Source organism: Lontra canadensis, unplaced genomic scaffold (genome assembly GCF_010015895.1).
Source record: "Lontra canadensis isolate GAN:19392208 unplaced genomic scaffold, GSC_riverotter_1.0 scaffold16, whole genome shotgun sequence".
NCBI lineage: Eukaryota > Metazoa > Chordata > Mammalia > Carnivora > Mustelidae > Lontra > Lontra canadensis.
In genome coordinates this window covers 19,911,097-19,937,146 of record NW_022631010.1, presented here as the reverse complement: position 1 = coordinate 19,937,146, position 26,050 = coordinate 19,911,097, and the positions used below count along the sequence as shown (strand labels likewise).

Below are 26,050 nucleotides of genomic sequence, written 5' to 3'. Positions count from 1 at the left end.
GAAATCACAAGTAGGGAGAGAGGCAGGCAGAGAGAGAGGGGGGAAGCAGGCTCCCTGCTGAGCAGAGAGCCCGATGCGGGACTCAATCCCGGACCCAGAGATAATGACCTGAGCCGAAGGCAGAGGCTTTAACACACTGAGCCACCCAGGCGCCCCAACATGACTGTAGGTCCTAAACCCTGGTATTCCAGGACTGATTTGGGGGAGTGGCTCCAAGAGTCTTTTCCCTGTTACTGGAGGACTGAGGGGAGCATGTGGTTATTAAAGGCCATTATATCACTGGAGTGCCAGTGAGATGGTGTGGCTGGGGTGGCTGGAGATCCTCCATGTTTCTGGTGGTCTGACAGGAACGTGACTGGAGACCCCAGGCTCTGAGATGAAGAAACTGGTTGGTCACAGCTGAAAGACTCCAGGTCCGAGGGACTGGAGTGTTACAATGTACTGTTGGAGGGTCTCCATGGTGGAAGGACCAGGAACTAAATAAAGCCTGAGAAAAAGCATTTAATGTGATTAGGGAATGATTCAGCAAAGGCAAGAGCAGAGACATTTCAGAGCTAGGAAGAGAGAAGTGAGAAAGGGGGCCATCACAGATGTCAAGGGAAGAGGGTAGCTATAAATCGAAGTGGATCTGCTAGAGGAGGCCATGCTTTTGGGAAGAAACCTAGAAGATTCCCTCTCTTTACCTGAAATCCCTGAATACAATTCCTCCATTTCCCCCCTCTACCAAGGACCAGACTTTCCAGTAAATATTCTAGTGACTCAGAGGTTCCTGTCTTCCAAGGAATTGAATTCTTGTGGAAGAGTGGCCTTAGAGAATTCCAGCTATCTGTACCACTCCTTGTCCCTTATCTTTACAGATGAGTGAATGAGGTATGTAGTCAAGGTTACAGATTCGTAAAGAAGCAATGTTTATTAGAACAAAAGGCCCCAAAACATGAAGACTTAGTGTGGAGAAAGTGAACTAAGTCAAATGTCCTCTGACTGCCCCCAGAATGCACTTCTCTACTCCATTTCATGGAAGTGTCACAATTTTGATGATTTATTTAGTCCTTGCTACCACGTTCACTCTCAAAGAGAGTGTAAGAGGTCAGGAGATTGTCCTGTACAGGCCTCAGAGTCAGGCTGGAGTGGCGGTTTGTAGTGGACAGATTTCATCCTCCTGTGTCTGCTGAGGTGCGACTTGTGGCTGAAGCCTTGGCCACACGTCTTGCACATGTAAGGCTTCTCCCCCTGGTGTGTCACCTGATGTAAGAGGAGGTGTGCCTTCTGGATAGAGTCTTGGCCACACTCTCGGCACACACATGGCTTCTCTTCTGAATGTGCCCGTTTGTGTGTGATTAAAGCTGACTTGTTGCTAAAGCCCAGTCCGCACTGTCTGCACATGTAAGGCTTCTCCCTCGAGTGCTTCCTCTTGTGCCTGATGAGACCCGCCTGGTGACTGAAGCCCCGTCCACACTCCCTGCACACGTATGGCTTTTCCCCTGAGTGTGTCCTCTGGTGTGCTACGAGGTTTGACTTCTGGCTAAAGCCTCGCCCGCACTCCTCACACACCATGGGCTTTTCCCCTGAGTGTGTCCTCTGGTGTCTGATGAGATTTGACTGCTGGCTGAAGCCTCGCCCACAATCCTTGCACACGATGGGCTTATCCCCTGAGTGTATGTTCTGGTGTCTGTTGAGGTGTGACTTCAGACTAAAGCCACGCCCACATACCCCGCACACGTAAGGCTTCTCACCGGTGTGTGTCCGCCTGTGTGAGATGAGGGTTGAGTTCTGGCTAAAGCTGTGCCCACACACTCCACACACGTAAGGCTTCTCTTTGGAGTGTGTCCTCTGGTGGTTGACCAGGGTCGTCCTCTGCCTAAAGCAGCGCCCACACTCCTTGCAGGCATAAGGCTTCTCCCCGGAGTGTGTTCTCTGGTGTGAGATGAGATTCGACCGGTCACTGAAGCCTAGTCCGCAGTCACTGCACACGATGGTCTTCTCCTCTAAGTGTGTCCTCTGGTGTCTAACGACAGCAGACTTCTGGCTAAAGCCCTTCCCACACTCCCGACACACGTAGGGCTTCTCCCCCGAGTGTGTCCTCCGGTGTATAATGAGGTTTGACTTCTGACTGAAGCCTCGCCCGCACTCACTGCACATGTAGGGCTTCTCGCCTGAGTGTGTCCTCTCGTGGATGATAAGCGTTGACTTCCGGTTAAATCCGCGGCCGCACTCCCTGCACGTAATCGGTTTCTCCCCCGAGTGGGCCTTCTGGTGCCTGGCGAGGCTCTTCTTCAGGCTGAAGCCCTTCTCACACACCCCACACACATATGGCTTCTCCCCGGAGTGAATCCTCTGGTGACTGAGCAGGTTTGTCATCTTGCTGAAGCCCAGTCCACACTCTCTGCAGTTGACCGTTCCAAAGCCCAAGACTTCTATCCTCTTCAACAGTCTGTCTGCTTCCTCGGGGTTCCCCGTCGGAGTGGGGCTGGCCTCTATCTCCATGCCTCTGATGCCACTCCTAGAGCTGACTGACTGCCTTTGGGGTGGCCTAGAGAATGTCCCCGAAGTCCTCCTCTTTGTCTTGCCAAACAAAGGCTTGGCGACTTCTGTCTCTTGACCTTCTGCTTTATCACTCCACGGCTCTCGATCTGAGGCTTGTTGCTGCTGCTTCGGGTCCACTGGGCACGGATCCCCTGGCTCGACGTGAGTTTCTGCACAGAGGCACGTGAAGACCCATGGTGGATGATTACACAGCATGTGCTGCATGTGGAATTTCTGACTGGAAAAATCCGAAGGGCAGAAAGGACAGAGGTGGAGTTCCGGCTTTGGTTCTGCTGCAGAGGGATAAAGTCAGAGTTAGAACTGAGACTCAGTGGGGCAGCCTGAGGAAGTCTGCCCAGTCTGCTGTGGGACCCAATTCCCTGCTCTTCAAAATGCTGAAAACTTGACAGCTACCCAATCAAGAATTCATTTTAAAAATATTATTTATTTATTAACATATAATGTATTAATTGTTTCAGGGGTACAGGTCTTACACAATTCACAGTGCTCACCATGGCACATACCCTCCCCAATGTCCATCATCCAGTCACCCCATCCCTCCCGCCCCTTCCCCTCCAGCAACCCTCAATATGTTTCCTGAGATTAAGAGTCTCTTATGGTTTGTCTCAAGACTTCCTTTAAATGAAATGCTTTTCCAGCCTCTTCCATTACAACCCAGAAAATCCATTCCCAAGCCTCTCCCATGTAGCCAGCTGCAAAAATCACCACAGACAGTTTCAGCTCTTTTAAATAGGGCCACTAAGCGAGAGTACTCCCCAGCTACTGCAACCGTCTCCTCACCACCACGCACATGACAGAAACCGTGTCCGCAAGTATTTTCACTGACTGACAGAGATCTGACCAGAGGACCTGTATGGAAGTGTCAGGTCTTTCCCTATTTCCCTCTGAGAACAAAGGGACAGACAGAGAGAACAGTCATTCAGAATGGAGAACCCCTAGTTGTAGGAGGCAGCACAAAGATGGTTGAAGAGATCTTGTGTGAGATGCCTGGAATTCCTCCACTCACCAGCACGTATTTATTAGAGGATGACTTTGGGCCAGAATTTCTACGAGGCCACAGGTTTTCAGCAATGGATGACACAAACCCAGTATAGTCCTCTACTCCCTTAAAGAGGTTCCCTCCTGGGTCCCCTGACCAGTTTAAGCTCTGTTAATTTCCATAATTAATCTAAACAAAAATCTTCCCAGAAATCAGCACAGAAGCAGAAATTCCTTCTTATCGAATCTCATGTGCAGAAGATGCTAACACTGAGTGTATTGTTTTATCACAGCTGGTTTTAGTCTCCTGAAGGCAATAAATGACCTAACAATTTGAGATACCACGTAGTGATTGTAGGACCAACCTGAACACGATTTTCTTGATCAATGAACTTTTTTAAAAGATTTTATTTACTTATTTATTTGACAGAGACAGACACAGCGAGAGAGGGAACACATGTACGGGGAGAAGGAGAAGCAGGCTTCCTGCTGAGCAGGGAGCCTGATGAGGGGCACGATCCCAGGACCCTGGGATCAGGACCTAAGCCGAAGGTAGACGCTTAATGAATGAGCCACCCAGGCACCCCAATAAAGTGAACTTTTAAAAACCAACTGTATACACATCTATATTCCAGTATTCAATACAGAGTGTTATTGTATTTGGAGACGGGGCCTTTAAAGAGGTAATTAAGGTAAACCTTAATTAAGAGGTAATTCAGGTTAAAAAGGTCATGAGGGTAGAGCCCTCATACAATGTGAGTAGCATCCTTCCAAGAGGAGGCAGAGACAGCGAGGATGTGTACGCGTGGAGAAGCCACATGAGGTCTTAAAGAGAGGGTGGCATCTGCAAGCTTGTCTCCTTTCTGTAGCTTACTGGGTTTTTTTCTTACTTTCTTGCTCAGTCTTTTTAAAATACAGTAACAGAAAGAAGCCCACGAGGGCACCTGGGTGGCTCAGTCGGTTAAGCGTCTGCTTTTGGCTCAGGTCATGATCTCAGGGTCCTGGGACTGAGTCCCGAGTTGGGCTCCCTGCTCAGCAGGGAGTCTGCTTCTCCCTCTGCCTCTGCCCCCACTGCTTGTGCGCACACACTCTCTCTCTCTCATTCTCTCGTTTGCTATCTCTCTCACATAAATCTTTAAAAAGAAAAAAAAAAGAAAAAAAGAAAAAAGAAGCCCATGACTGTGGAAGAGATCTGAGTGAGGGAAAGAGGGCAAACCCAGTGGGAGGAAGAAAGACTTCTAGTGGCAGACGGAGATGAGAGACACCAGGAAAGCCCTGCCCGCAGGGCTGGGTGAAGGATGAAGGTCTAGAAGGGAGGCCATGCCAGGCAACAATAACCACAGCGTAGGAGGTCAGAAGAGTTGCCCTCTCCAGCACCGGAGTGATGCCTCCTTTCTCCCACACACAGCTGCCCGCAGCCCTAGGCTCTGTTTGCTCAGCACTCCCCACTCACCTGGACAGGTGGCTGGTGGGCACGTTCTCTCCTCTCTCCAGGTTTCTTTCCCTTGCTCCAGCTGGATGATAAGTTTTGGCTTAGAAAATGGAATTCCTGTTCACAGGAAAGGAAAAAACAAGGTGGCTGTAGGTGAGGGGCACAACGGCCAACTCAGAAAGCAACATGGCTGCTTCAAGCATAGCCTGAAACACCCAGCAGCAAGAATGTGAGTCCTTAGAGATTCCAGGGCTTACCCAGGGAGACCAGGTTGCTGTAGTTCTCCAGCATCACCTCCCTGTACAGGGATCTCTGAGCAGGGCTCAGCAGCATCCACTCTTCCTGGCTGAAATCCACAGCCACATCTCTGAAGGCCATGTGTGCCTGTAACAGAATACAGAGCCCTGCTCACTGGGGAGCCAGCCTCACCCACGACTCAGGCTGAGGGGAAGGGAGAAGGCTGCCCGGCAGGAGGCAGGTGAGCTATCAAGATTCTGTCTTTGGGGCACATTGTGACTCAGTCAGTTAAGCCTCTGACTCTTGATTTCAGCTCGGGTCATGGGATCGAGCCCCACATCAGGCTCCTCGGTCAGCAGGGAGTCTGTCTGAGATTCTCTCTCTCTCTCTCCTTCTGCGCCTCCCCCTGCTTGTGCACCCTCTCTGTCTGTGTCTGTCTCAGTCTCTCAAATAAATAAATAACCCTTAGGGGCGCCTAGGTGGCTCAGTCAGTTAAGCGTCCAGCTCCTGATTTCACATCAGGTCATAATCTCAGAGTTGTGAGATCGAGCCCGTATCAGGCCTTGTTGGGCGTGGAGCCTGCATGGGATTCTCTCTCTCCCTCTCTCTCTGCCCCTCCCTGCACTCGTGTGTGCACACCTGTGAGGTCCCTCTCAAAATAAAACAAGCAAATCTTTAAAAATAAATAAACCTTAGAAAAAAGGGAGGGGGATTCTGCCTTTCATTGTGACCCTGATGCCATGTGTTCCAAGACCTTTAAACCTCTGTTGCCAGCCAGCCAACAACACTGTGAATCTACAGTCAAGATCGTGGGTGGGCTGTGTGAAGAGTTTGTGCAAAAAAGAGTCCCTAACTTTCAGGAACTTCAAATCTAGGCAGACAGAAGAGCAAGCAACATATAAAAATTAAACAAAAGCACAAACATAACAGACTTTTGAATTTTAAGAATTTAGAAAATTAAGTAATATATCAATCATGTTAGTACTGAATGAAGCATCTGAATGACTGGGGTTCATAAACTCAATAACGGCAAAGCCTAACTATAACTCAGTCCTTTCCCTAAATGCCATGGTCCCTTGGCCTCCGTGGGTCTGAGAGGCACAAGTGGGGAGCAGTGAAGAGCATGGACTTGAGCATACTGTCTGGGTCTGGCGTCCACCTCTGCGGTCAACCAGTGAAATGTAGACAATATATTAAATTTATGGTCCCACACTGTGGATGCTCAGGGTGGACCTTCTTGGCCACTCAACCCACAAATTTATCTCTACATTCATTCTCACCCTCCTGCCCAGTTTTACTCATCTGCTTAACTCTATTTCAAAATGGAGGGCACTGTGAAATGCAGACATCAGGAAAAGGGTCCTGAGTCAGCCCCAGGAACTTCTCTTAAGATGCACAGAAGTGAGAAGAGGGAGTGTTAGGTATTCCAGATGAAGCATGTGGGGAGCAGAGAAGATGACACTGTGAGCAAAGGAAGAGAGGAAGCCACCACGTGAACAGGGAGGACAACCAGGAGGAATAAAAGGTAGAATACAGAAGGGGTGGAATGTAGCAGCCTACAGATTTTTAATTTTTATTGTAAAATATACCTAACAATTATTTTACTATTTTTACTGTTTCAAGTGTACATTTAAGTACATTTTAAGTGTATACTTTCGTAGCCTTAAGTACATTCACATAGTTGTACAACCATCACGGCTATCCATCTCCACTTGTTCATCATCGCGTGCTGAAACTGTAACCATTAAATAATAACCCCTCCTCCTCCCAAACTCTGGTACCAACCATTTTAGTTTCCATCTCTACGAATGTGATTATTCTACAAAGTACAAATATGTGGACTTATACAGTATCTGCCCTTTTGTGTCAGGCTAATTTCAAGGTTCATTCCTTTGGAAGCATGAACTCAGAATTTCCTCTCTCTTTGAGACTAAAAAACATTTGATTTTATGTATACACCATTCATCCATTGATGGACATCTGGTTTGTATTCACTTTTTAACGACTGTGAACAATACTACCTTGCAAATTGGTGTATAATGAGCTGTTTGAGTCCCTGCTTTCAATTCTTTGGGGGTATATACCCAGAAGTAGAATTACAAGACCAAATGGTAATGTCACATTCATTTTTTTTTTTTTTTCAGGAATCACTGTGTTCCCCAGCAACTGCATCATTTTACAACTCCACTAGTGATGCAAAAGGGTTCTAATTTCTCCACATTCTCACCAACACTTGTTGCTTTCTGTTTTGTTGTTGTTTGTTAACAGCCTTCTGATGGGTATAAAGTGGTATCTCATTGTGGACTTAATTGCATTTCTCTAATGATTAGTGATGATGATCATCTTTTCACATGCTTATTTGCCATTTAGATAACTTCTTTGCATAAATATCTATTCAAGTTCTTTTCTTTGTCCACTGAATTGAGGTGTTTCTATTTTTGTTGGGTTATGCTTCTTTATATATTCTGAATATTAGTCACTTCTCAGATCATTTATCAGACAAGTCATTTGCAAATATATTTGCACAGAAGTTATACATTTTGGTGAAGACCAGTTTATCTATTTCTTCTTTTGTTGCCTGGGCTTTTGGTGTAATATCCAAGAACTCAACACTAAATCCAATTTCATGAAGCTTTCCTTCTATTTTTTTCTAAGAGTTTCATAGTTTCAGTTCCTATCTGTTTAGGTTTTTGATCCATTTTTAGTTCATTTTTGTGTATGATATGAGGTATGGGTCCAACTACATTCTATTGCATGTATGCACACAGTTTCCCAGGACTATCTATTAGATAGGGTTGTTTCCACACTGAATGGTCTTGGCACTCTTGTCCCAAATCATTTGACCATATATACATGAGGGTTTATTTCTGGGCTCTGTGGTCTATTCCATTACTCTGTAATTCTGTCTTTATCCCAGTACCACACAGCTTGGATGACTGTACCTTTGTAGTAAATTTTGAAATCAAGAACTGTGAGCCCTCCATGTTTGTTCTCTTTCAAGTTTGTTTTGGCTATTCAGAGTCCCTTGAGATTTCATATGAATTTTAAGATGAAGAGTTCTATTTCTGGGGGAAAAAAGTCATTGGGATTTTGGTAGGGATTACACTGAATTGATTTGGATCATCTTAGCAGTATTAAAATTTCCATCCACAAACATGGTGTCTTTCCATTGCTTTAATTATTTCAGCAAGGTCTTGTATTTTTCAATGTACAAATTTTTCACCTCCTTAAGTTTTTTAAAAAGTATCTTATTATTTTTGATGGTACTGGAAGTAGAATTTTCTTAGTTTCTCTTCAGATTGTCCATTGTTAGTGTTGTAAAAATGCAGCTGATTTTTGTGTGTCCATTTTGTATCCTGCTATTTTGTTGAATTTGTGTATTAGTTCTAGTAGGTTTTTTGAGTGTGTGTATCTGGCAACTTTTCTACATATACATACAGTCATGTGATTTGCAAACATAATTTTACTTCTTCCTTTCTAATTAAAATGCCTTTTTTTTTAAAGATTTTATTTATTTATTTGATAGAGAGATCACAAGCAGGCAGAGAGGCAGGCAGAGAGAGAGGAGGAAGCAGGCTCCCTGCTGAGCAGAGAGCCCGATGCGGGACTCGATCCCAGGACTCCGAGATCATGACCTGAGCCGAAGGCAGCGGCTTAACCCACTGAGCCACCCAGGCGCCCCTACCTTTTTTTTTTTTTTTTAACTATTCTTGCCTACTTACTCTGGTTAGAACTTCCAATACTGTGTTCAGCAGAAGTGGCAGAAATGGGTGTATCTGTCATATTTGATCTTACAGAAAAATCTTATAGTCTTTCACCACGGAGTATGTTAGCTGTGAGTTTTTCATATACGGCCTTTATTAGGTTGAAGTAGTTTCCTTCTATTCGTAGTTTATTGAGTGTTTTTATCATAAAAGTGCTGGATATTATCAAATACCTTCTGCAACAGTTCAGATGAACATAGGGTTTTTACCCTTCATCTGTCAATGTGGTATATATTTAGTGATTTCACATGTTGAACCATCCTAGCATTCTAGGACTAAGTCCCACTTGGTCAGTGGGATTCTTTTAATATGCTGTGCAATTCCATACAGTGTATAGAAATTTTTTACTAGTGCAGAAAACTGTATAATTCTTTTAATATGCTGAATTTGGTTTGTTAGTATTACGTTGAGAATTTTTGCACCAGTATTCACAAGGGATACTGGCCTCTAATTTTCTTTACTGTCTTTGTCTGGTTTTGGTATCAAGACCTCACAGAATTCGCTAGGCAGTGTTCCTTCTTCATGTTCAGGATGGGAGGGGGAATGTTTGAGAATTGCCATTTTTTTCTTTAAATGCATGATAAAATTCACCAGTGAAAACGTCAGGTCCAGGATTGTTCCAGGGCTGTTCTTTGTTGGGAGCTTTTAATTACTGATTCAATCTCCTTATTAGTCTATCAAGAATTTCTATTTCTTAATGATTCTGTCCTGAGGTTTTTTGTTTCTTTTTAAAAAAATTTTATTTCTTTACTTGAGAGAAGGAGTAAGGGGAGGGGCAGAGGGAGAAGCAGACTCCCTGCAGAACACAGATTCTGGTGTCGGACTTGGGATCATGACCCAAGACAAAGGCAGATGCTTAAACAACTGAGCCACCCACGTGTTTTTTGCTTCTAAGAAGCTGTACATTTCATCTAGGCCATCTGGTTTGTTGAGGCACAGTAGTTTATAACTCTCTTGTATAATCCCCCTTATTTCTGTAGAATCAGTAGTAATGCCCCAGTTCATTTTTGATTTTAGTAATCTAAGACTTTTTGTTTTCTCAATCAAACTAGCTAAAAGTTTCGTTAATTTTGGTAAACTTTTTGGTTCTTTGATTTTCTCTGTTATTTTTCTATCCTCTAACTTTGTTCTAATCTTGACTATTTCCTTCCTCTGTTACCTTAGGTTTAGTTTGTTCTTTTCTAGATTTTTAAGTTGCAGAACTATGTTGTTTCCTGGACATCTTTTTCTTTTACTTTTCTTTCTTTCTTTTTTTTTTTTTTAAGAGGGAAGGGTAAGAGAGAGAATATCTCAAGCAGGCTCCATGCCCAGCCCAGCAGAGTCCCTCATGGGGCTTGATCTCAACTCTGAGATCATGACCTGTGCTAAAATCAAGAGCACGACACTTAACCTACTGAGCCACCCAGATACCCCTTCATATCCTTTTGTGTATACTCTAACTCTCTTTTCATTAGAGTTATCACATTGATTACATTTAATATCCTAAAGTTGTAACACCCTAATTTGAACTGATATCAGCTTAACTTCTATAGTATACACAATTCTCCTATATAGTGCTGCCTTTACCTCGTCAGTTATTCAAGTCATAAAATTACATCTCTATGCGTTGTGTCCCAAAATATAGACTCACAATTGTGTTTTCTTTAAGGCATTAATCTCTTAAATCATGCAGAAAACAAAAAGTGTAGTAAACCAAAGTGATAATAACACTAGCTTATATAACTGCTGACTTATTTACCTGCAGAATTTTATTTCTCCCTATAACAGCAAGTAACTCTTTAGTACCTTTCATTGCAACCTCAAAGACTCCCATTAGCATATCTTGCAAGGCAAGTCTGGTGGCTGCAAACTATATGACCTTTTCTTTTTCTGGGAACGTCTTAATTTCTCCCTTTTACTTTTTTGAAGGACAGTTTCGCTGGATATGGAATTCCTGGTTGACAATTTTTTCTTTCAGCACAGAATATACCAACCCATTGTCTTCTGGCTTCCAAAGTTACTGATTAGAAATCTGCTGATAGGGGCGCCTGGGTGGCTCAGTGGGTTAAGCCGCTGCCTTCGGCTCAGGTCATGATCTCGGGGTCCTGGGATCGAGTCCCGCATCGGGCTCTCTGCTCAGCAGGGAATTTGCTTCCCTCTCTCTCTCTCTCTCTGCCTGCCTCTGTGTCTACTTGTGATCTCTCTCTGTCAAATAAATAAATAAAATCTTTAAAAAAAAAAAAAGAAATCTGCTGATAGATTTTAGAGGACCCTTTGTATGTGACAAATTGCTTCTCTCTTGCTGTTTTCAAGATTCTCTGTTGCCTTTGGCTTTCCAAGTGCTTGGTTACACTGTATTGTGGTGTGGATCTTTTTGACACTTTATCCTACTTGGAGTTTGTTGAGCTTCTTAGTTGCTTTTTATATCTTCAGTCTCTTTATTTCTATTTCCATTTTGTCCTAACATAATTTTCTTGATTTTGTTCATGTCTTCCTTTGGCTCAGAGAATCTCTAAGACATCTGTTTTAAAGTCCTTGTCTAGGAAGTCCCACCACCTGGCTTTTATCAGGGATAGTTTCTATTGATTTATGTTTTCCTCTGAATGGACTATACTGTCCTCTTTTTTTGTATGCATCCTGATTTTTTGTGGAAAATTGGGTATCTGAATCTTATAATATGGCAACTCTGGAACTCACACTCCCCAGTATCTACTGGGTTTTAAAATTGTGTAGGCTGTCTGTGCTGGGATTCAGCCTGAGGTGTAAACTTAGGGTTTTCTCAGGTCTTTCTTATGCTTCTCTGATCCTTTGCCTTTCCATGGGTATGCATGGTAACTTTCTAAATCCCCTATATATGCAGTTGTTTTGGATGTTTGAGTCCTGAAATGTCTTGATAAAAAAGGCGAAATGGGAAAAAATAAAGGGGAAGAAACTTCCCAGGATCTGGTTCTTTAAATTTTGTACTTCAGCCAGTGGGAGTTGTAACAATGGTGGCTCATTTTTGTATGAGAAGCAGCAATCGTAAATCAGAACACAGATCCTCAATATTTGGAGGACAAGGTCCTTAACTGCCCAGGCTGACTCCACAAGCTGTGTGCAAACTGCTTCAGGAATAGACGCATGGCTTTCGGCCACAGGGATGGGGTGGGTGATGGGTACTGCACTAAGGGCTGGAACCGACTGTTCCAAACCTTCCTCTGGAAGCTGTAACCATTCAACTAGACTCCAGAGTTCCAAAATAGTTACATCAGAAAGATTTTGCCAATAAAATTGTTGCCTAGGTAGGGAGACAGATTCCTGGTGCTTCCTACTTCATTATTTTCCCTGATATCACTCTCAGCTTGTAAAAAAGTTTTAAAGCTGAACAAGGGAATAGGACTCTCTCCTATACAAACTTTTGTTGCTTAGAGTCAGCCACTTGGTGAGTGACTTAAGTCACAGGTGGAACAGGCTTCAGGTAAGATAAGTCAAACCTCCAGGACTAGAGCTAGACTCTGCCAGGTACCAACAAGACAGCCAGGATAAGAAAATGTGTCTACTCTGAAACAGCCAGTGTGGAAATACAGAAAACACTCACCATTACCCTGGCTTTCCGGGACCCTGTGGCCATTTTTCCTGGTATCCCTAAAGAAGGCTGATATCTCAGAAGGCAGATCTGGGTAAGGAAAACAGAAATGAAAGCGTGTCAGGTGGAAATGCTCTCCCCATGAGTGAGGCAAGACCTGCCTCAGTTGGGGGACGGGTGGTATGATGGGGAATGTTGCCAGGCTGATTCTCAACTAGGGCCCTGGAAAAAGGTCCAGAAAGCCAGGCCTTCAACAAGTTCAGTTCCAAACTCCTGATCACAACAAGTTGAATGTAAAAGGACATTTTTTTTTATAGATTTTATTTATTTATTTATTTGTCAGAGAGAGAGAGTGAGAGAGAGCGCGTGAGCACAAGCAGGCAGAGTGGCAGGCAGAGGCGGAGAGAGAAGCAGGCTCCCTGCCAAGCAAGGAGCCCGATGCGGGACTCGATCGCAGGACCCTGGGATCATGACCTGAGCTGAAGGCAGTGGCTTAACCGACTAAGCCACCCAGGTGTCCCTAAAAGGACATTTTTGAGGCCATTTACTTGGCAGTAGATAATGTTAAATGCAGCATTATGAATTTGAGGGGTTGTGAAAATGGCATTCTAGTTGTTTTTCAAAGAAATACATATTGAAGTATTTATAGAGGGAAATTATTAAAAACATTTCAGAAAAAATGAGACAAAAACATGAAACGAGACTGTAACATGGTGATGACTGTTAAAGCTGGGGCTTTATTATACTATTGCTGCTGCTTTTGAACATGTCTGAAATTCTTCCATTAATAAAAAGTTAGTTTAAAACTCTTAACCAGCAAAAAAACTTTTGCAATACAATAAAATGTTAAGAAGCATAAAATCAAGATGATGTACATAAGGATGGTAATTATGCTGTTGTTTCTTTAATAATTGAGATTTTTCAGTAAAAAAGATTTTTCAAAAAAAAAAAAAGGGGGTAAGTTTTTCATTGGATAGCCAGGATAGAAAAAACATTGTGTTGAGAACAAAATATTGTGGAATCAAAAGCAACAACCAAGGACAGAAACTGGCAGGAATGAATTAACAATCTTAAATAACAAATTATGACAACTCAGGTTAAATAAATATTAAGACTTGGACGAAGTGGTCAAGAAAGAATGAAATAAAGTGGCAAATCACTCATAAGGGAAGTCAAAAAAACATTTTTCAGGAAATTTATTTTTGTGGTTTAATTTCATTCTATTTAATTCTACATGTGATTAACATCTCTGTTATTGTTAGAAAGAATCTAGAGTAGTTTGAAGATAATAAAGGAGAAAGTTTAGTTCTCTTTCTGGACTCTGCCCCAGCTCACACCTGGGTAACTGCTCTTAACTATTTCATGAGTGCTCTTTATCATTTTTTTTTCTCTTCATTTTCATTTGTATTTAGGTACATGTGTAAACAATTTTACTTTCCTATAAGTAAAACCCATCTGTATTCTGACTTATTTGCATTAAATATCTTGGGGCTATGTGTACACCAGTACTCACAGACCTAACTCCATTCTTCTTATTTAAAAAAAATTTTTTTTAATTCCATTCTTTTTAATAACTGTTATACTATGTCCATCAGCCGACCACATTCTATTTAACAAAGTATTCCTCTGTCAATGAACAGACTGTTGTATTTATCGCCAATCAAAAGGTTATAAGCAATACCTTTCTGCAAACACATCAGTCTTTCCATATGAGTGCTAACGGAGTGGAATTACTGGGCTTAATATTGAACATATGCTTACACTGCCAAACTGCCCTCCAAAGGCCGACCAGCTCACAATGCCACATATAACGGCCACATATATGGCCGTTATATGACCACATAACGGCCATATATAACTGCGCCTTTCCACACTTTTGATAACACTTGATTCATCCAAGGGAGTCTTCAGGTAAGAGGCCTACAGGAAACACATGGAAGAGCTTGGGGAATTCTATAGCCATGAGCTTTTTGTGAAGAATCTACTGGAAGATGAATATTAAACATAAGACAGGACAGGGGAAATCAGCTAAAGAACTGATATTGAGCATTTAAGATACATAACCTTAGATCTAGCACTACACTGTGGGTAAGAGAGCAGGGAAGAAAAATATCTACTAATGGTATATGGCATGTGTCCTCATCAAGTAGAAATGCCACTAAAATGGAAGAAGAGACAAGGGAAGGGGAAAGTAGAGAAGGTTTACTGAAGGTTGCATTAGGTGGGAGTTAGAGGGAAAACACAAATGAAGTCACAGAATTTCTAAAAATAACAGAAAACACCGTGGATGTGTGGGATTCATTTGAAACAGTGAGGTAAGGGAAATGTACAGCTTTAGATATTTTAATAAAGATAAAAACAGAAATTAATGAACAGAAAAAAGTGTAATAAGGGAAATCCTAATTTCTTAAAAAATTAGTGAAATAAACACAGCTATCTTAAGAGAAAACATAAATACTGAAAATAAGAAACCACAAAAGGAAAATGACAGTTTCTGAACTGTCAAAGTACTGCATTAAAACAACCGTTTTCACTTGCCTTCTACTCCAGAAAGTAGGAAAACAAACAAAACTGAGAAAAAAGAGAAGAAAATGTTTTTTAAAAGAACAAGAAACAGTACATTAAAACAGTAACAGTAGATTCTGATACTGAGAACAGCTTGTATCAAACTAACCCTCTTACTAATAACTATACACCCTAGTGAAAACATAAAAAACAACTATTTGAAGATACCGTATCCAAAAGCAGCATGTAACCGAAAGGGGGACAACCTTGAAAGAAGGGACACACCCAGTGTGAGACCTGTATTTAACTCATTTTTCACCGGAGGGCACTCCCTAGTCCAAGTGGCACATGAGGAACAACTGATCAAGAGTCTGTGGCTTACCGACTTCCTGGAAACTGAATGGCGAAATCCTAGAAAAGTGGGAGCAACTAAGGATGGAGCCTCAGATCTACACACAAGCACCTCCTAAAGTCGGCTGAATACTTTGGCTGAATGCAGAAGGCAAGACAACAAAAAGCTCAAGTGGTTAACAATGGATGGAAGGTGAACAGAGCTGTGCAGGCGTGTGCTACTGTTCATAGGTGAGACTGAGTTTAAAGCTTGAGCCCAATCATGTCAAAGATTGCTAAATACCTTAGATAAGCCTCTACTGAAACACAGGTCATTTACACAAAACATACATCCTTTGAGCATACCTTGACAGAGGACATTCTAAATTCAAATTACCTGTGAATAAATTATCTATTTTTAAAAAAGCAACAAAGAGAGGTGCCTGAGTGGCTCAGTTGGTTGGGCGTCTGCCTTTGGCTCAGGTTGTCATCCTCAAGTCCTGGGATTGAGCCCTGCATTGGGTTCCCTCCTCCGTAGGGAGTCTGCTTCTCCCTCTGCCTTCTGCTCTCCATGCTTGTGCTCTCACTCTCTCTCTCTCACTCTCGTTCTATCTCAAATAAATAAATTAAATTTAAAAAGCAAAAAATAAAAAAAAATGTTATAAAAAGCATAAAACACGAAACCAGTGATGTATCTCCTATACTTCCAACATTAAGCCATCAGAGAGTAGAAGAGCAGCTCAGGGAGGAAAACTAATGAAAGAGAGAAGAGAGGAACTAAGAGATGATTTAAAGTTGATAGAAAACAACCATCAGAAAAAAAAAATAATAATAAAGCTACCATACATGAGAAAATGCTGAAAAGGTGTACTGATAGGTCAGAGCACTTACTACAGGGATGGGACTTTAAAAGCGTAGGCAGAATGAGCACAGAAAGTCCTGGAAAGGGGAAGCTCCAGGGGAAAAGGGGGTTAGGTTACAAGCAAGGAAAAGGCACCTTTTGGAAACTCCAAGGTAAAGGGAAAAATAAGCAAGGGGGGAAATACAGGGTCCTGCAAAACAGAACAGAACTTTAAAAAAGAACATATAATCTCTTCTCCTCCTGCAATCCAGCAAAGAAATCATACTAGTTACACCAACAGGAGAGTCTCCCTGAACTAGGAAACTTCAAAAACACCAGAATCTGACAGTTGTCTACAGAAATGCAGATATGCAGTCCTCCTCTATAGAAAACCAAAACAGAAAATGAGAATCCAAAGTTCAGCTAAAGAAAATTCTACAAACAAAAACAAAAAGGAAAAAGAAAAAAAAAAAAAAGGAAAGAGAAAAAATAGTGACAGAAAAAAAGTCACAACAAAACACTATAAGCTGAATTCAGTATCCTCAAACATAAGGAGAAATCATCTTGAATCAAAAATTCAAATTTGTAACTATGTTGAGGAAATGGATAGACTTAAACCTACTGGGATAATCCTTTCCCAACAAATACATGTATTAGGTCATTATGTTGCAGACCTTAAATTAACACAATGTTACATGTCAATTATATTTCAATAAAACTGGAAACAAAATTCAAAAGCTAAACAGAAACGGGCAAAATAATAAAGAAACAAAATGAGTGTTGACTGAATTTCAGAAAGAAATGAAACAAAGTTACAAGACAGACACAAATAGATTGAAATGAAAACAGGATGGGCATTGAAGTGTAGCAGGAAAACCACTTAAGAGAAAAAAAATGAAATAAAGGACGGTCTAGGAGAAAGTGGTTGAAATGGAAATCAGACCCCCCCCCCAAAAGAGTATCACCCATATCATTGTAGTTCCTGAAAAAAACAAAAAAAGGAAATAATATTTAAAACTATAGTCCAAGAAAAGTTCAAGAATAAATGACCTGAATACGAAGGACCTACACAGTACCAGGAAATTTATTCACAACAACCCCCTTCCAAGATATCTACTAGAAAAGCTATCAGACCTTTAAGAACAAGAATCCTAAGTGATCCTAGGCAAAAAATATACCAGACTTCCATCAGAATTATCAAAATCATCAACCCTCATGCACTGCTCAGAATACAAAATGGTGTGGTCACTACAGAGAATATAGTGGTGTTCAAAAAATTAAGAACAGAATCATCATATAATCTACCAATTCCACTTCTGGGGATATCCCAAAAGAACTGAAAGCAGGGACTACAACAGATATTTTTGTTCTGGGAACCGTCATTCAAAAGCAAGGCAACAGCAGAGCTACATTTACCAGAAACTTAAAAGGAAAGACATTATGACCCAAAGATTTCATATTCACCCAAGGGATTCTTCAAGTAAGAGGCCTCTAGGAAACCACTTTTACACATGCAAGAGCTTGGGGAATTCTATAGCCATGAGCTCTTTGTGAGGAATCTGCTGGAAGATGAACATTAAATATGATCAGGACAGGGGAAACCAGCTAAAAAACAGACCACTAAAACTGACCACCGTGTAGGGTAAGAGAGCAGAAAAATATATACTAATGGTATATGGCATGTGTCCTCATCAAGTAGAAATGCCACTAAAAAGGGAGAAGAGACAAGGGAAGGGGAAAGTAGAAAAGGTTTACTGAATGTTGCATCAGGTGGGAGTTAGAGGGAAAACACAAATGAAGTCACAGATTTCTAAAAATAATAACGAGGGGCACCTGGGTGGCTCAGTGGGTTAAGCCTCTGCCTTCTGCTCAGGTCATGATCTCAGGGTCCTGGGACTGAGTCCCGCATCGGGCTCTCTGCTTAGCAGGGAGCCTGCTTTCCCTTCTATCTCTGCCTGCCTCTCTGCCTACTTGTGATCTCTCTGTGTCAAATAAATAAATAAAACCTTTAAAAAATTTTAAAAAATAATAACAAAAACACTGTGGATGTGTGGGATTCATTTGAAACAGTGAGGTGAGGGAAATGTACTGCTTTAGGTATTTTAATAAAGATAAAAAGAAATGAACAGAAAAAAGCATAATAAGTGACATCCCATTTCTGTGAATTCGTGAAACATGGCTAACTCAAGAAAAGAGAAAACATAAATATTGAAAATAAGAAACAACAAAGGGGAAACAACTACTGAATCACTAAAACACATTTTTTAAAAAGTCATATAAGAATATTTTTCAAACCTCTACAAAAAATGTGTATGCCTAGATGAAATGCATAACTTCTAAGGAAATGTAACTGAACCTAGATGATCACAAGGGAATTTCACCAAACTTTCAAACTAGAGAGTCCCAATGCTCTGAACACTGTCCCAGAGCACTGAAAAATGGAGGGAATGTCCTTATTCTTTTTATAAAGCAACTCTAATGTTGATATCTAAACTTGATGGCGGTTTAAAAAACTGAAAATTCGTATCACTTATGAATACTGAAGCAAAATTCTAGAAATATCAGCTAAGAGACTCCCAACATGATAATAAGAAAATATTTCACCAAGACAAAGTGGGATTCCCAGAAATTCAAGACTGGTATAATATTAGGAAATCCATTACTATAATACACCATTTAATCAACAGATCTGAAGAGAAAAATCAAGTGTTTTTATGTATGCTGAAATATTCTGACAAAACTCAACACCCATTCCTTATTAAAAAAGAAAACAACTCAAGAATATAAGATTGATGGATTTTCAAAACTTTTTATTTTGAACTAATTTTAGTCTTACACAGAAGTTGCAAAAATATCATTTCTCATATAACCTTCACCCAGCTTTCTCTAATGTTAACATCTTAGAAAACCATAGTACAATGATCAAAAGCAGGAAATTGGCATTGACTAAGCCACAGTACTTAATCAAATGTTGTCAGTTTCTCCTCTAATGTCCTTTTTCTGGTCCAGGATTCAAATGAAGTTCCCATATTGTATTTAGTTGCCAGGTATGTTTAATTTCCTCCAATCTGTGACAGTTCCTGTCTTTTCTTGTCTTTCGTGAACTTGACACTTCTGAAGGATATCCCTCAATTTTGGGCTTGTCAGATGTTTTTTTCATGATTAGAAGGAGGTTAGTTCATTTCTGGCTAGATTATCTCAGAAGTGATGTCATGTCCTTTTCAGTGCACTGCATCAAGGGGTTGATGATACTGTTCTGCCTCATTACTGATGATATTAACCTTGATCTTGATCACTTGGTTAAGGCGATGTCAGCTGGGTTTTTACAATTAATAAATATCTTGGGAGAGATACTTTGAGATTATACAAATACCCTGATTCTCTTCAAATGTCCACTCGGTGGTATTTACCAAATGACGAGGTTCTATCTTTCTTTTTAATTCTAAATTAATTAATTGTTTTGTAAGCAAGAGCTATCCCTTCTCCTTATTCTTTAAATTTATTCAATTCTTTATATTGGTATGGATTCACATCTTATCCCACGGGTTATAATAGAATATCATGACTATTTGGCTGCTGAAATTATTCCAGCTTCAAACACCGGGAGCTCCTTCAGGTTGGCCTTGCTGCTGTTTTGCCCAATCAACGTGGCCCAAGTGACACTCTGTCAGTTACAGATTTATGTCTTAAGAAGACCAGAGAACTTACGATATAGGGAGGCCCAAGATAACCATGTCAGAACTTCAACCTCTCTGCCGAAGAAATCATGCAGAGACAGAGGCCCTGATACTACATGGAGAGAGTGAGGCCCAGCTGTCCCAGCTGATCCCAGCCTTCTAGCCAACTCAGAAAGGGCCACATATATGAGGGAACCATCTCTGAAGTTCTAACCCAAGCAAGGCCCCAAGGGACTGTGGCCACAGTCAGATCTATAACACACATAGCAGAAGAACCACAAAGCTGATCCCAGTAAACCCAAAGAATTGTGAGAAATTATAACATGCCAATTCTTTCAAGCCACTAAATTTTGGGGTGGTTTGTCCTGTAGCAATCAACAATCAGAACCCTTCCAGACATGCCAAGCCTTCTCCCTTAACTTTCTTAATGACAGAAGCACCTTCCCTCTTGCCCACGTGCCCTACTCAGGCACCAGGCCTACTTCCCCACTTGCCACAGAAAGCCCGTTACCAAGGCCAACTGATTCTCCCTCTGAGAACCCTCTCAATTCCTCCCCACTCCCGTACCCGCTGGGGGAGAAGGACAATGGCCAGGGATCCTCCTGGTAGGGTCTGCAGACCCTCTCCCAGCAACCCACTCAGCCTCATCCATTCTTCCCAGAATTAGGTCTATCTATATATGGCTGGGTCATTCATTCAGTCAGTAAAATATTTATTAAGCTTCTACTGTATGATAGACACTATTTTAGACACTGGGGATACAAAAGTGAACAAAGACAAAAAATATCGTCCAGAGAAGGAAGACAAGCATACTAAATTAATGAGTAAAACACACAGTACACCAGGAAGTGATGAGTGAGATGAAGACCAATATAGGAGGGAAGGAGAAAAGTTAAGAGAAGCAGGGTGGGCTTTGGGAATTTTAAAAATTTATTTATTTAGTCATTTATTTAATTGGGGGGATTAGAATTTTATTTTTATTTATTTATTTATTTATTTTTAAAAAAGATTTTATTTATTTGACAGAGATCACAAGGAGGCAGAGAGGCAGGCGGAGAGAGAGGGGGAAGCAGGCTCTCCACTGAGCAGAGAGCCCGATGCGGGGCTCGATCCCAGGACCCTGAGATCATGACCTGAGCCGAAGGCAGAGGCTTAACCCACTGAACCACCCAGGCGCCCGGGGTGATTAGAATTTTAAATAGTGGTTAGGCATGGGCTCTCTGAAAAGGTGACGGAGTTAACATCTAAAGCCTGTGAAGCAGTGAGCCAAGTGGGTAGCTTTGAAAAGAGCCAGTTCACTGGGTTTGGTATGCTGAGCGTCGCAGACAAGAGCCAGCACCCGGTCAAAGTACAGAGTTCACTGTGGCTGGTGTGCTGTGTTTGAGACTGAGTGGGAGAAAGTTCATTTCCACATGGGGGGAGAGCAAATGCAGCTTTGTAGGATACTGGGTCTGACTCTGCCTGAGATAAGAAGCAACTAGAAGGTTTTGAGCAAATGCATAACGTGATCTGATTGACATTTTAAAGGATCCCTCTGGTTGCTGTACTGGCTAATATATGTTAGGGGGATGAAGGAAGATGCAAAGAGATCACTCAAGGGCTATGATCACCCAGGTGAGCCAGGAGACATGGTGGTGGTTTTGGCCACGACGGAAGCAGCAGAGGTTGGAGATTGTTAAGGGCCCAGATTTGCTTACTGGGGATGGGGTATGAAAGTTAAGAATGACTCCAAGGTTTTGAGCCTGAGCAATCTGAAGGAAGGAGATGTCATGTCTCTGCTCCCTATGAGAGCTAAGCTCTCTGAGAAAGTGCTCTATATTCTTTTGGGGTGGAGCATGTTTGGGGGAGGGGATCAGAGTTTGTTGTTGGACACATTAGGTTTGGGATGCCAACGACATATATCCATGAGGAAATTCTAAGTAGACAGTGTGAGACTGGAATCTGGGGTGAAAGGCCTAGGTCTAGGCTGAACCTCAGAGAGATGGCATTTAAGACCTTGAGAGGAGATGGGGCCACCACAGAGACGGTGTGCCTGGAGAAGATGAGAGGTCCAAGAGCAGTGGGGATTTGGGACAAGAGAAGCTGGGAGAGGGACAGGAGGAGCAGCCTATGAGGTAGGAGGAAAACCTGGAAACCAGGAGCCACGACATGAAAGGATTTTTTAAAGAGAAGGAAGTACGATGCAACAACGTAAAATGTTGCAGAGAACTGACTGTGGCATTAGCCACACGATGCCCACCCTCGATGATAATGTTTTTCAGTGGGTAGAGCTGAAAAGGCCTCAGTGGAATGTTTAAGAGATGAATGAAGGACAGACATGAAGACAGCAGCAGAGGCAATTTTTTCAAGCTCAGCTCTAATGGAAAGGAGACAAAGAGCCATACCTGGAGTGGGAAATCCTGCCACTGCTCTGCTCCCCCCTGCCCTCAGAACAAGGCCACCCTCATCAACTTGTCATTTAGGGCTCATTCCAACAACGCCCTCCCCATGCCTTTCCAATCAGCCACCTCTCCCCCACCCCCGAATGTCCCTTCCAACCAGCAATGACAACAATACGTGTCTTCACACTCCATCATCCGCTTAGCCTAGCCAGGTGCCAGGTATTTGATCAGTGACTCAAAAGATGAGGTACCTAATCCAGCAGGACAGCTGGACAGTCACGATGCAGCCTGAGAGCCCAAGAGTCCTGATCATATGTGTTCTGCTGCTGACAAGGACACACTGGAATCCAGGAATGCTCCGCAGTGGGCTCGCATCTAAGCTCAATCAACAGAGTTTCTACTGAAGCAGAGAGGCATGGAGAAATCAAGAGGGTCACAAATGAGGACACAAGGTCTGAGGAACAGTCCTTGTGAAAACTGTTACCTTGTTTTCATGCAGATGGGACACTGTAGGGCACAAGATATCTAAGTTGAGCAAAGGAAACCTACTGAGGTTTGGCATGCAAATGGGGAAGGGTCCCCACCTGAAGGTGGACTGTCAGGAGCCCAGCAGTCCTCTCTCTGCCCACCAGGCAGTCCTCTCTTGGCAGGCAGGGGCTACAGAAGGCAGATCAAAAATAAAAAAAGGTTCAGAAGAGTTACTGGAAACCCTCAAGTTCCAGTAGGGTAGGGCCTCCTCCTTAAAGTAATGGACCTATCACAGAAGACAAGACTGTGGGTAGCTTTCTGGGAACACAGCCTGCCCTAAAATGCCGTTGACACTGAGCATGAGCAGAGCTGATCCTCTCTCACCTTTGTTCTTAGTAAGAATAGTACTTATCCAGCGCACTAAATATACACCAGCGACTGTTCCAGGCTCTGTAGGAGTTCCACCTCATCCTCCTCACCCAGTGAAGCACAATTTCTTATCTTCATTTTACACATAAGAAAACGAAGACACAGAGAGGTCAGTCTCTTGCCCAAGGTGGCACAGCTATGACAGCCTGGATGAGATCTGGCTGTAGAGGCCATATTCTTAACCAGTAAGGGTGGTGATGGCGAATCTCTGTGGGTTCTAAGGATTCTCAGTGTATCCCTCATGGAAGAAATCAAAACCGGTCATAAGGTGATAACCCATTTGAGTAATGGGTCTGTGGAGTTTTATCTACTTCTGACTGAAATTTCTCCAACATAAAAAGTTAAAATGGACCTTCAAATGCCAAAGCCTGTTCACACCAGAGGTGTGGGAATCTGTGATTCCTGTGGTCAGCGAGGATCCTGGGGACTCTGAAAAACTTGCCTAGTGCACCCTAACCCGACCTCTTCCTCCAAGGCCGGAACCCTGGGGCGACCAGCCAAACTGAGGGAGTAGGATCGCGCCAAAATGGCCACTCCACACCCAGTGCAAATCGGGCCCGTCTGGCCAAGCCAGCCAGCCTGTCGCCCCGCCTCGGCAAAGCTGAGGGGTAGCTGGACCCAAAAAAAAGAGGCGATCAACATCCACCCACCGAAACCCCGGACACATGGCCCCAGGGACGGCTCCCACACCACAACCTAGGAAATAACAACCCCCAAAAGCCTACTTACTGAACTCTCCGCAAACCTGGGGAGTTGTGACATGAGCGAGCCCTCTCTCAACACCGCGATTTCCGCAAAGGCCGAACCTGTCCCCACCCGCAGGAACCCTTGGACGAAAGGCCCAAGCCCAGGACCCACTACCACTGGGCTCTGCGGCTGAGCTTCACCCACGTTCCTCGGAGATGCGCGCCCACACTTCCCAAAATAAGACATCCGGGAGAGCACGGCCTGAGCCACGACAGCTTGTCTCCACCACTACCTCCTCTCCCCGCCATCTGCACCGTCCCCAGCCTCAGCCCATAGACCAGCCTTTTAGGACCTACCTTGCTGCGCCAGGAAGGGCACAGTTGCCGCAAGGATCCCGCGGGAGCCTCACTCACCAGCGCCACCAAAGAACAAGGGGTCACTCCAGCCACCAGCTGGGGACCTACTTCTGTACGGTGCCGGGACTACACTACCCAGCATCCTCGGCGTGGCGCTGGGACCACACCTCCCAGGATGCTCCGCGCAGCCAGACGCGCACTGACAGCCCACAGCTCCCAATGGCCTGCCAGTGAGCCAATTCTGGGTAACGTGCCCCGGTCATTAGAGAATGACCACTGCGGCACCTGGATCCTCGGTATTTTTTTAAACCACGTTCACAAAACATGTACAGGGTCCCGGGTGAAGCTTCTCGCCCTGCCGTGACCGTTTCTCTAACGCTTCCGCCTCAAAGACTACACTCCCCACTGCCCCCTGCAGTGACTTCCGCATCCGGTGCTGGCCCGCCTACGGACCGGCGGAAATGACGCATCACGGGGAGGTTCGGCTTGGCTTCTGGGATTGGCTGGGGTCAGCAGCAGTAGGGAGGTGGGGTTGCGGCTCTCCCGTGGCGGTGTTGCCCACCTTGTCCGGTGTTTTGTGAACGACCGGTAGGCGTGGTCTCGTCTCGCTCACGTGCCCTTTTAACTGTGTTGAGGTCCGTGGAGAGAGCGAAGCTGAAAGACCCAGAGCAGTCTTCCTGAGGTCTCCCATCTCGTGCGAGGTAGACCCGGGTTCTGAACACACGCCCTCAACCCGAAATATTCACTGCGGCGTCCCTGAGATCTTTTTCCTCTGTTGGAGTCCCCAGAGTTTAGGGCAAACTCTCACTTGTCTGCTGGGGAACAGGAACCTCACTCTTTGACCGTAGCTTGGAATAGAGCCCGCCTTTGGCTTGGCTTTTGGATCTTTGTTCCGGGCTCTGGTTGCGAACAGGGTTGCGTTGGCGCCCATCAGGAACACTCCAATCTAGAAGCTGGAGAATAAGCCCCACTACAGTCGTGGGAGGGTGTTTACAGCCGGGCACCCTCTCACTTGTCTTTACCTTCCTCAGACAGGCTTTGAGAAATTCAGTTCTCTAGGAAGACCCAAGAAAACGTCCACGTGGCCTGAACTAGGGAGAAAAAAAGACTAAAATTACTTCTTAGCTTTTGGGAAATGAATTCATTCCCTTCTTTTGCCCCGCTGCCTTGTTCATAGTGAATTCAGTTCATCCCTGGCTCTGGAGAAGAGCCTAGTCTTAATTGGAGCCCTCTGTCGACGGTTCTTCTCTGCCCCACTCGTGACTTAAACACCAAGAAATTAGCTGTTAACACCCATGGAGGTTCAAAGTAACAGTGCAGGGACCTTCCCTGTGTACGTGTCTAGCGATGCTTGCTGTATGCCAAGGGCAGCGATGACTGGGATCCTGGGAGCCTTAGATATGAGGAAACAAGGAAGACTTCCAGGAGAAGAGACTGCCTGAGCTTCCCTGAGGGAGTCATGAGAGGAAGAGTTGGGGGACAGGCCAGTGGGAAGAGAGCAGGAAGTGAGGTTAGAGTCTCAGAGGCTTAGTCACTGGGTAAGCTGCCCTGGCCTCAGTGAGGGAGGTTTAAAAAACAAACAAATAAAAACCACCAAACGGTCTTCTATCTGGCTGATTTTTTCTTGCATATAGGCAAGGATTCCCTGTGACTGTTGACGTGTGGCATGCAGATGTTTTGTTTGGCCAGCCTTAGGATTCATATTTGGAAGAGTTCAGCATTTAATAACTAGGAGTGTCCATCTAAAAATCTGGATTGCCTGCCTTTTTTTTTTTTTTTTTTTTAGATTTTCTTTATTTATTTTTTTTGTCAGAGAGTACAAGCTGGGTGAACAGCAGGCAGAGGGAGAAGCAGGTTTCCTGCTGAGCAAGGGGCCC

At 43.5% G+C, this 26,050-nt stretch overlaps 1 protein-coding gene across 10 annotated transcripts; it reads right to left on the bottom strand.

The window, feature by feature from the left end:
* Positions 1-884: 884 nt before the first annotated feature.
* Positions 885-24,330, bottom strand: ZNF133 (zinc finger protein 133). Of its 10 annotated transcripts, XM_032859244.1 has the most exons (6): positions 24,174-24,218; positions 22,718-22,890; positions 12,512-12,589; positions 5,212-5,338; positions 4,976-5,071; positions 885-2,816 (listed from the first exon to the last, which is right to left on the bottom strand). In XM_032859244.1, exons 2-6 carry the CDS (start codon positions 22,793-22,795, stop codon positions 1,069-1,071), a joined length of 2,127 nt encoding a protein of 708 aa, XP_032715135.1. In that variant the 5' UTR covers positions 22,796-22,890; positions 24,174-24,218; the 3' UTR covers positions 885-1,068. The 10 variants fall into 10 exon arrangements, with proteins under 10 accessions (XP_032715135.1, XP_032715141.1, XP_032715136.1 ...); XM_032859250.1 differs by lacking the exon at positions 22,718-22,890 and having other exon boundaries at positions 24,174-24,298; XM_032859245.1 differs by lacking the exon at positions 12,512-12,589.
* Positions 24,331-26,050: the final 1,720 nt, after the last annotated feature.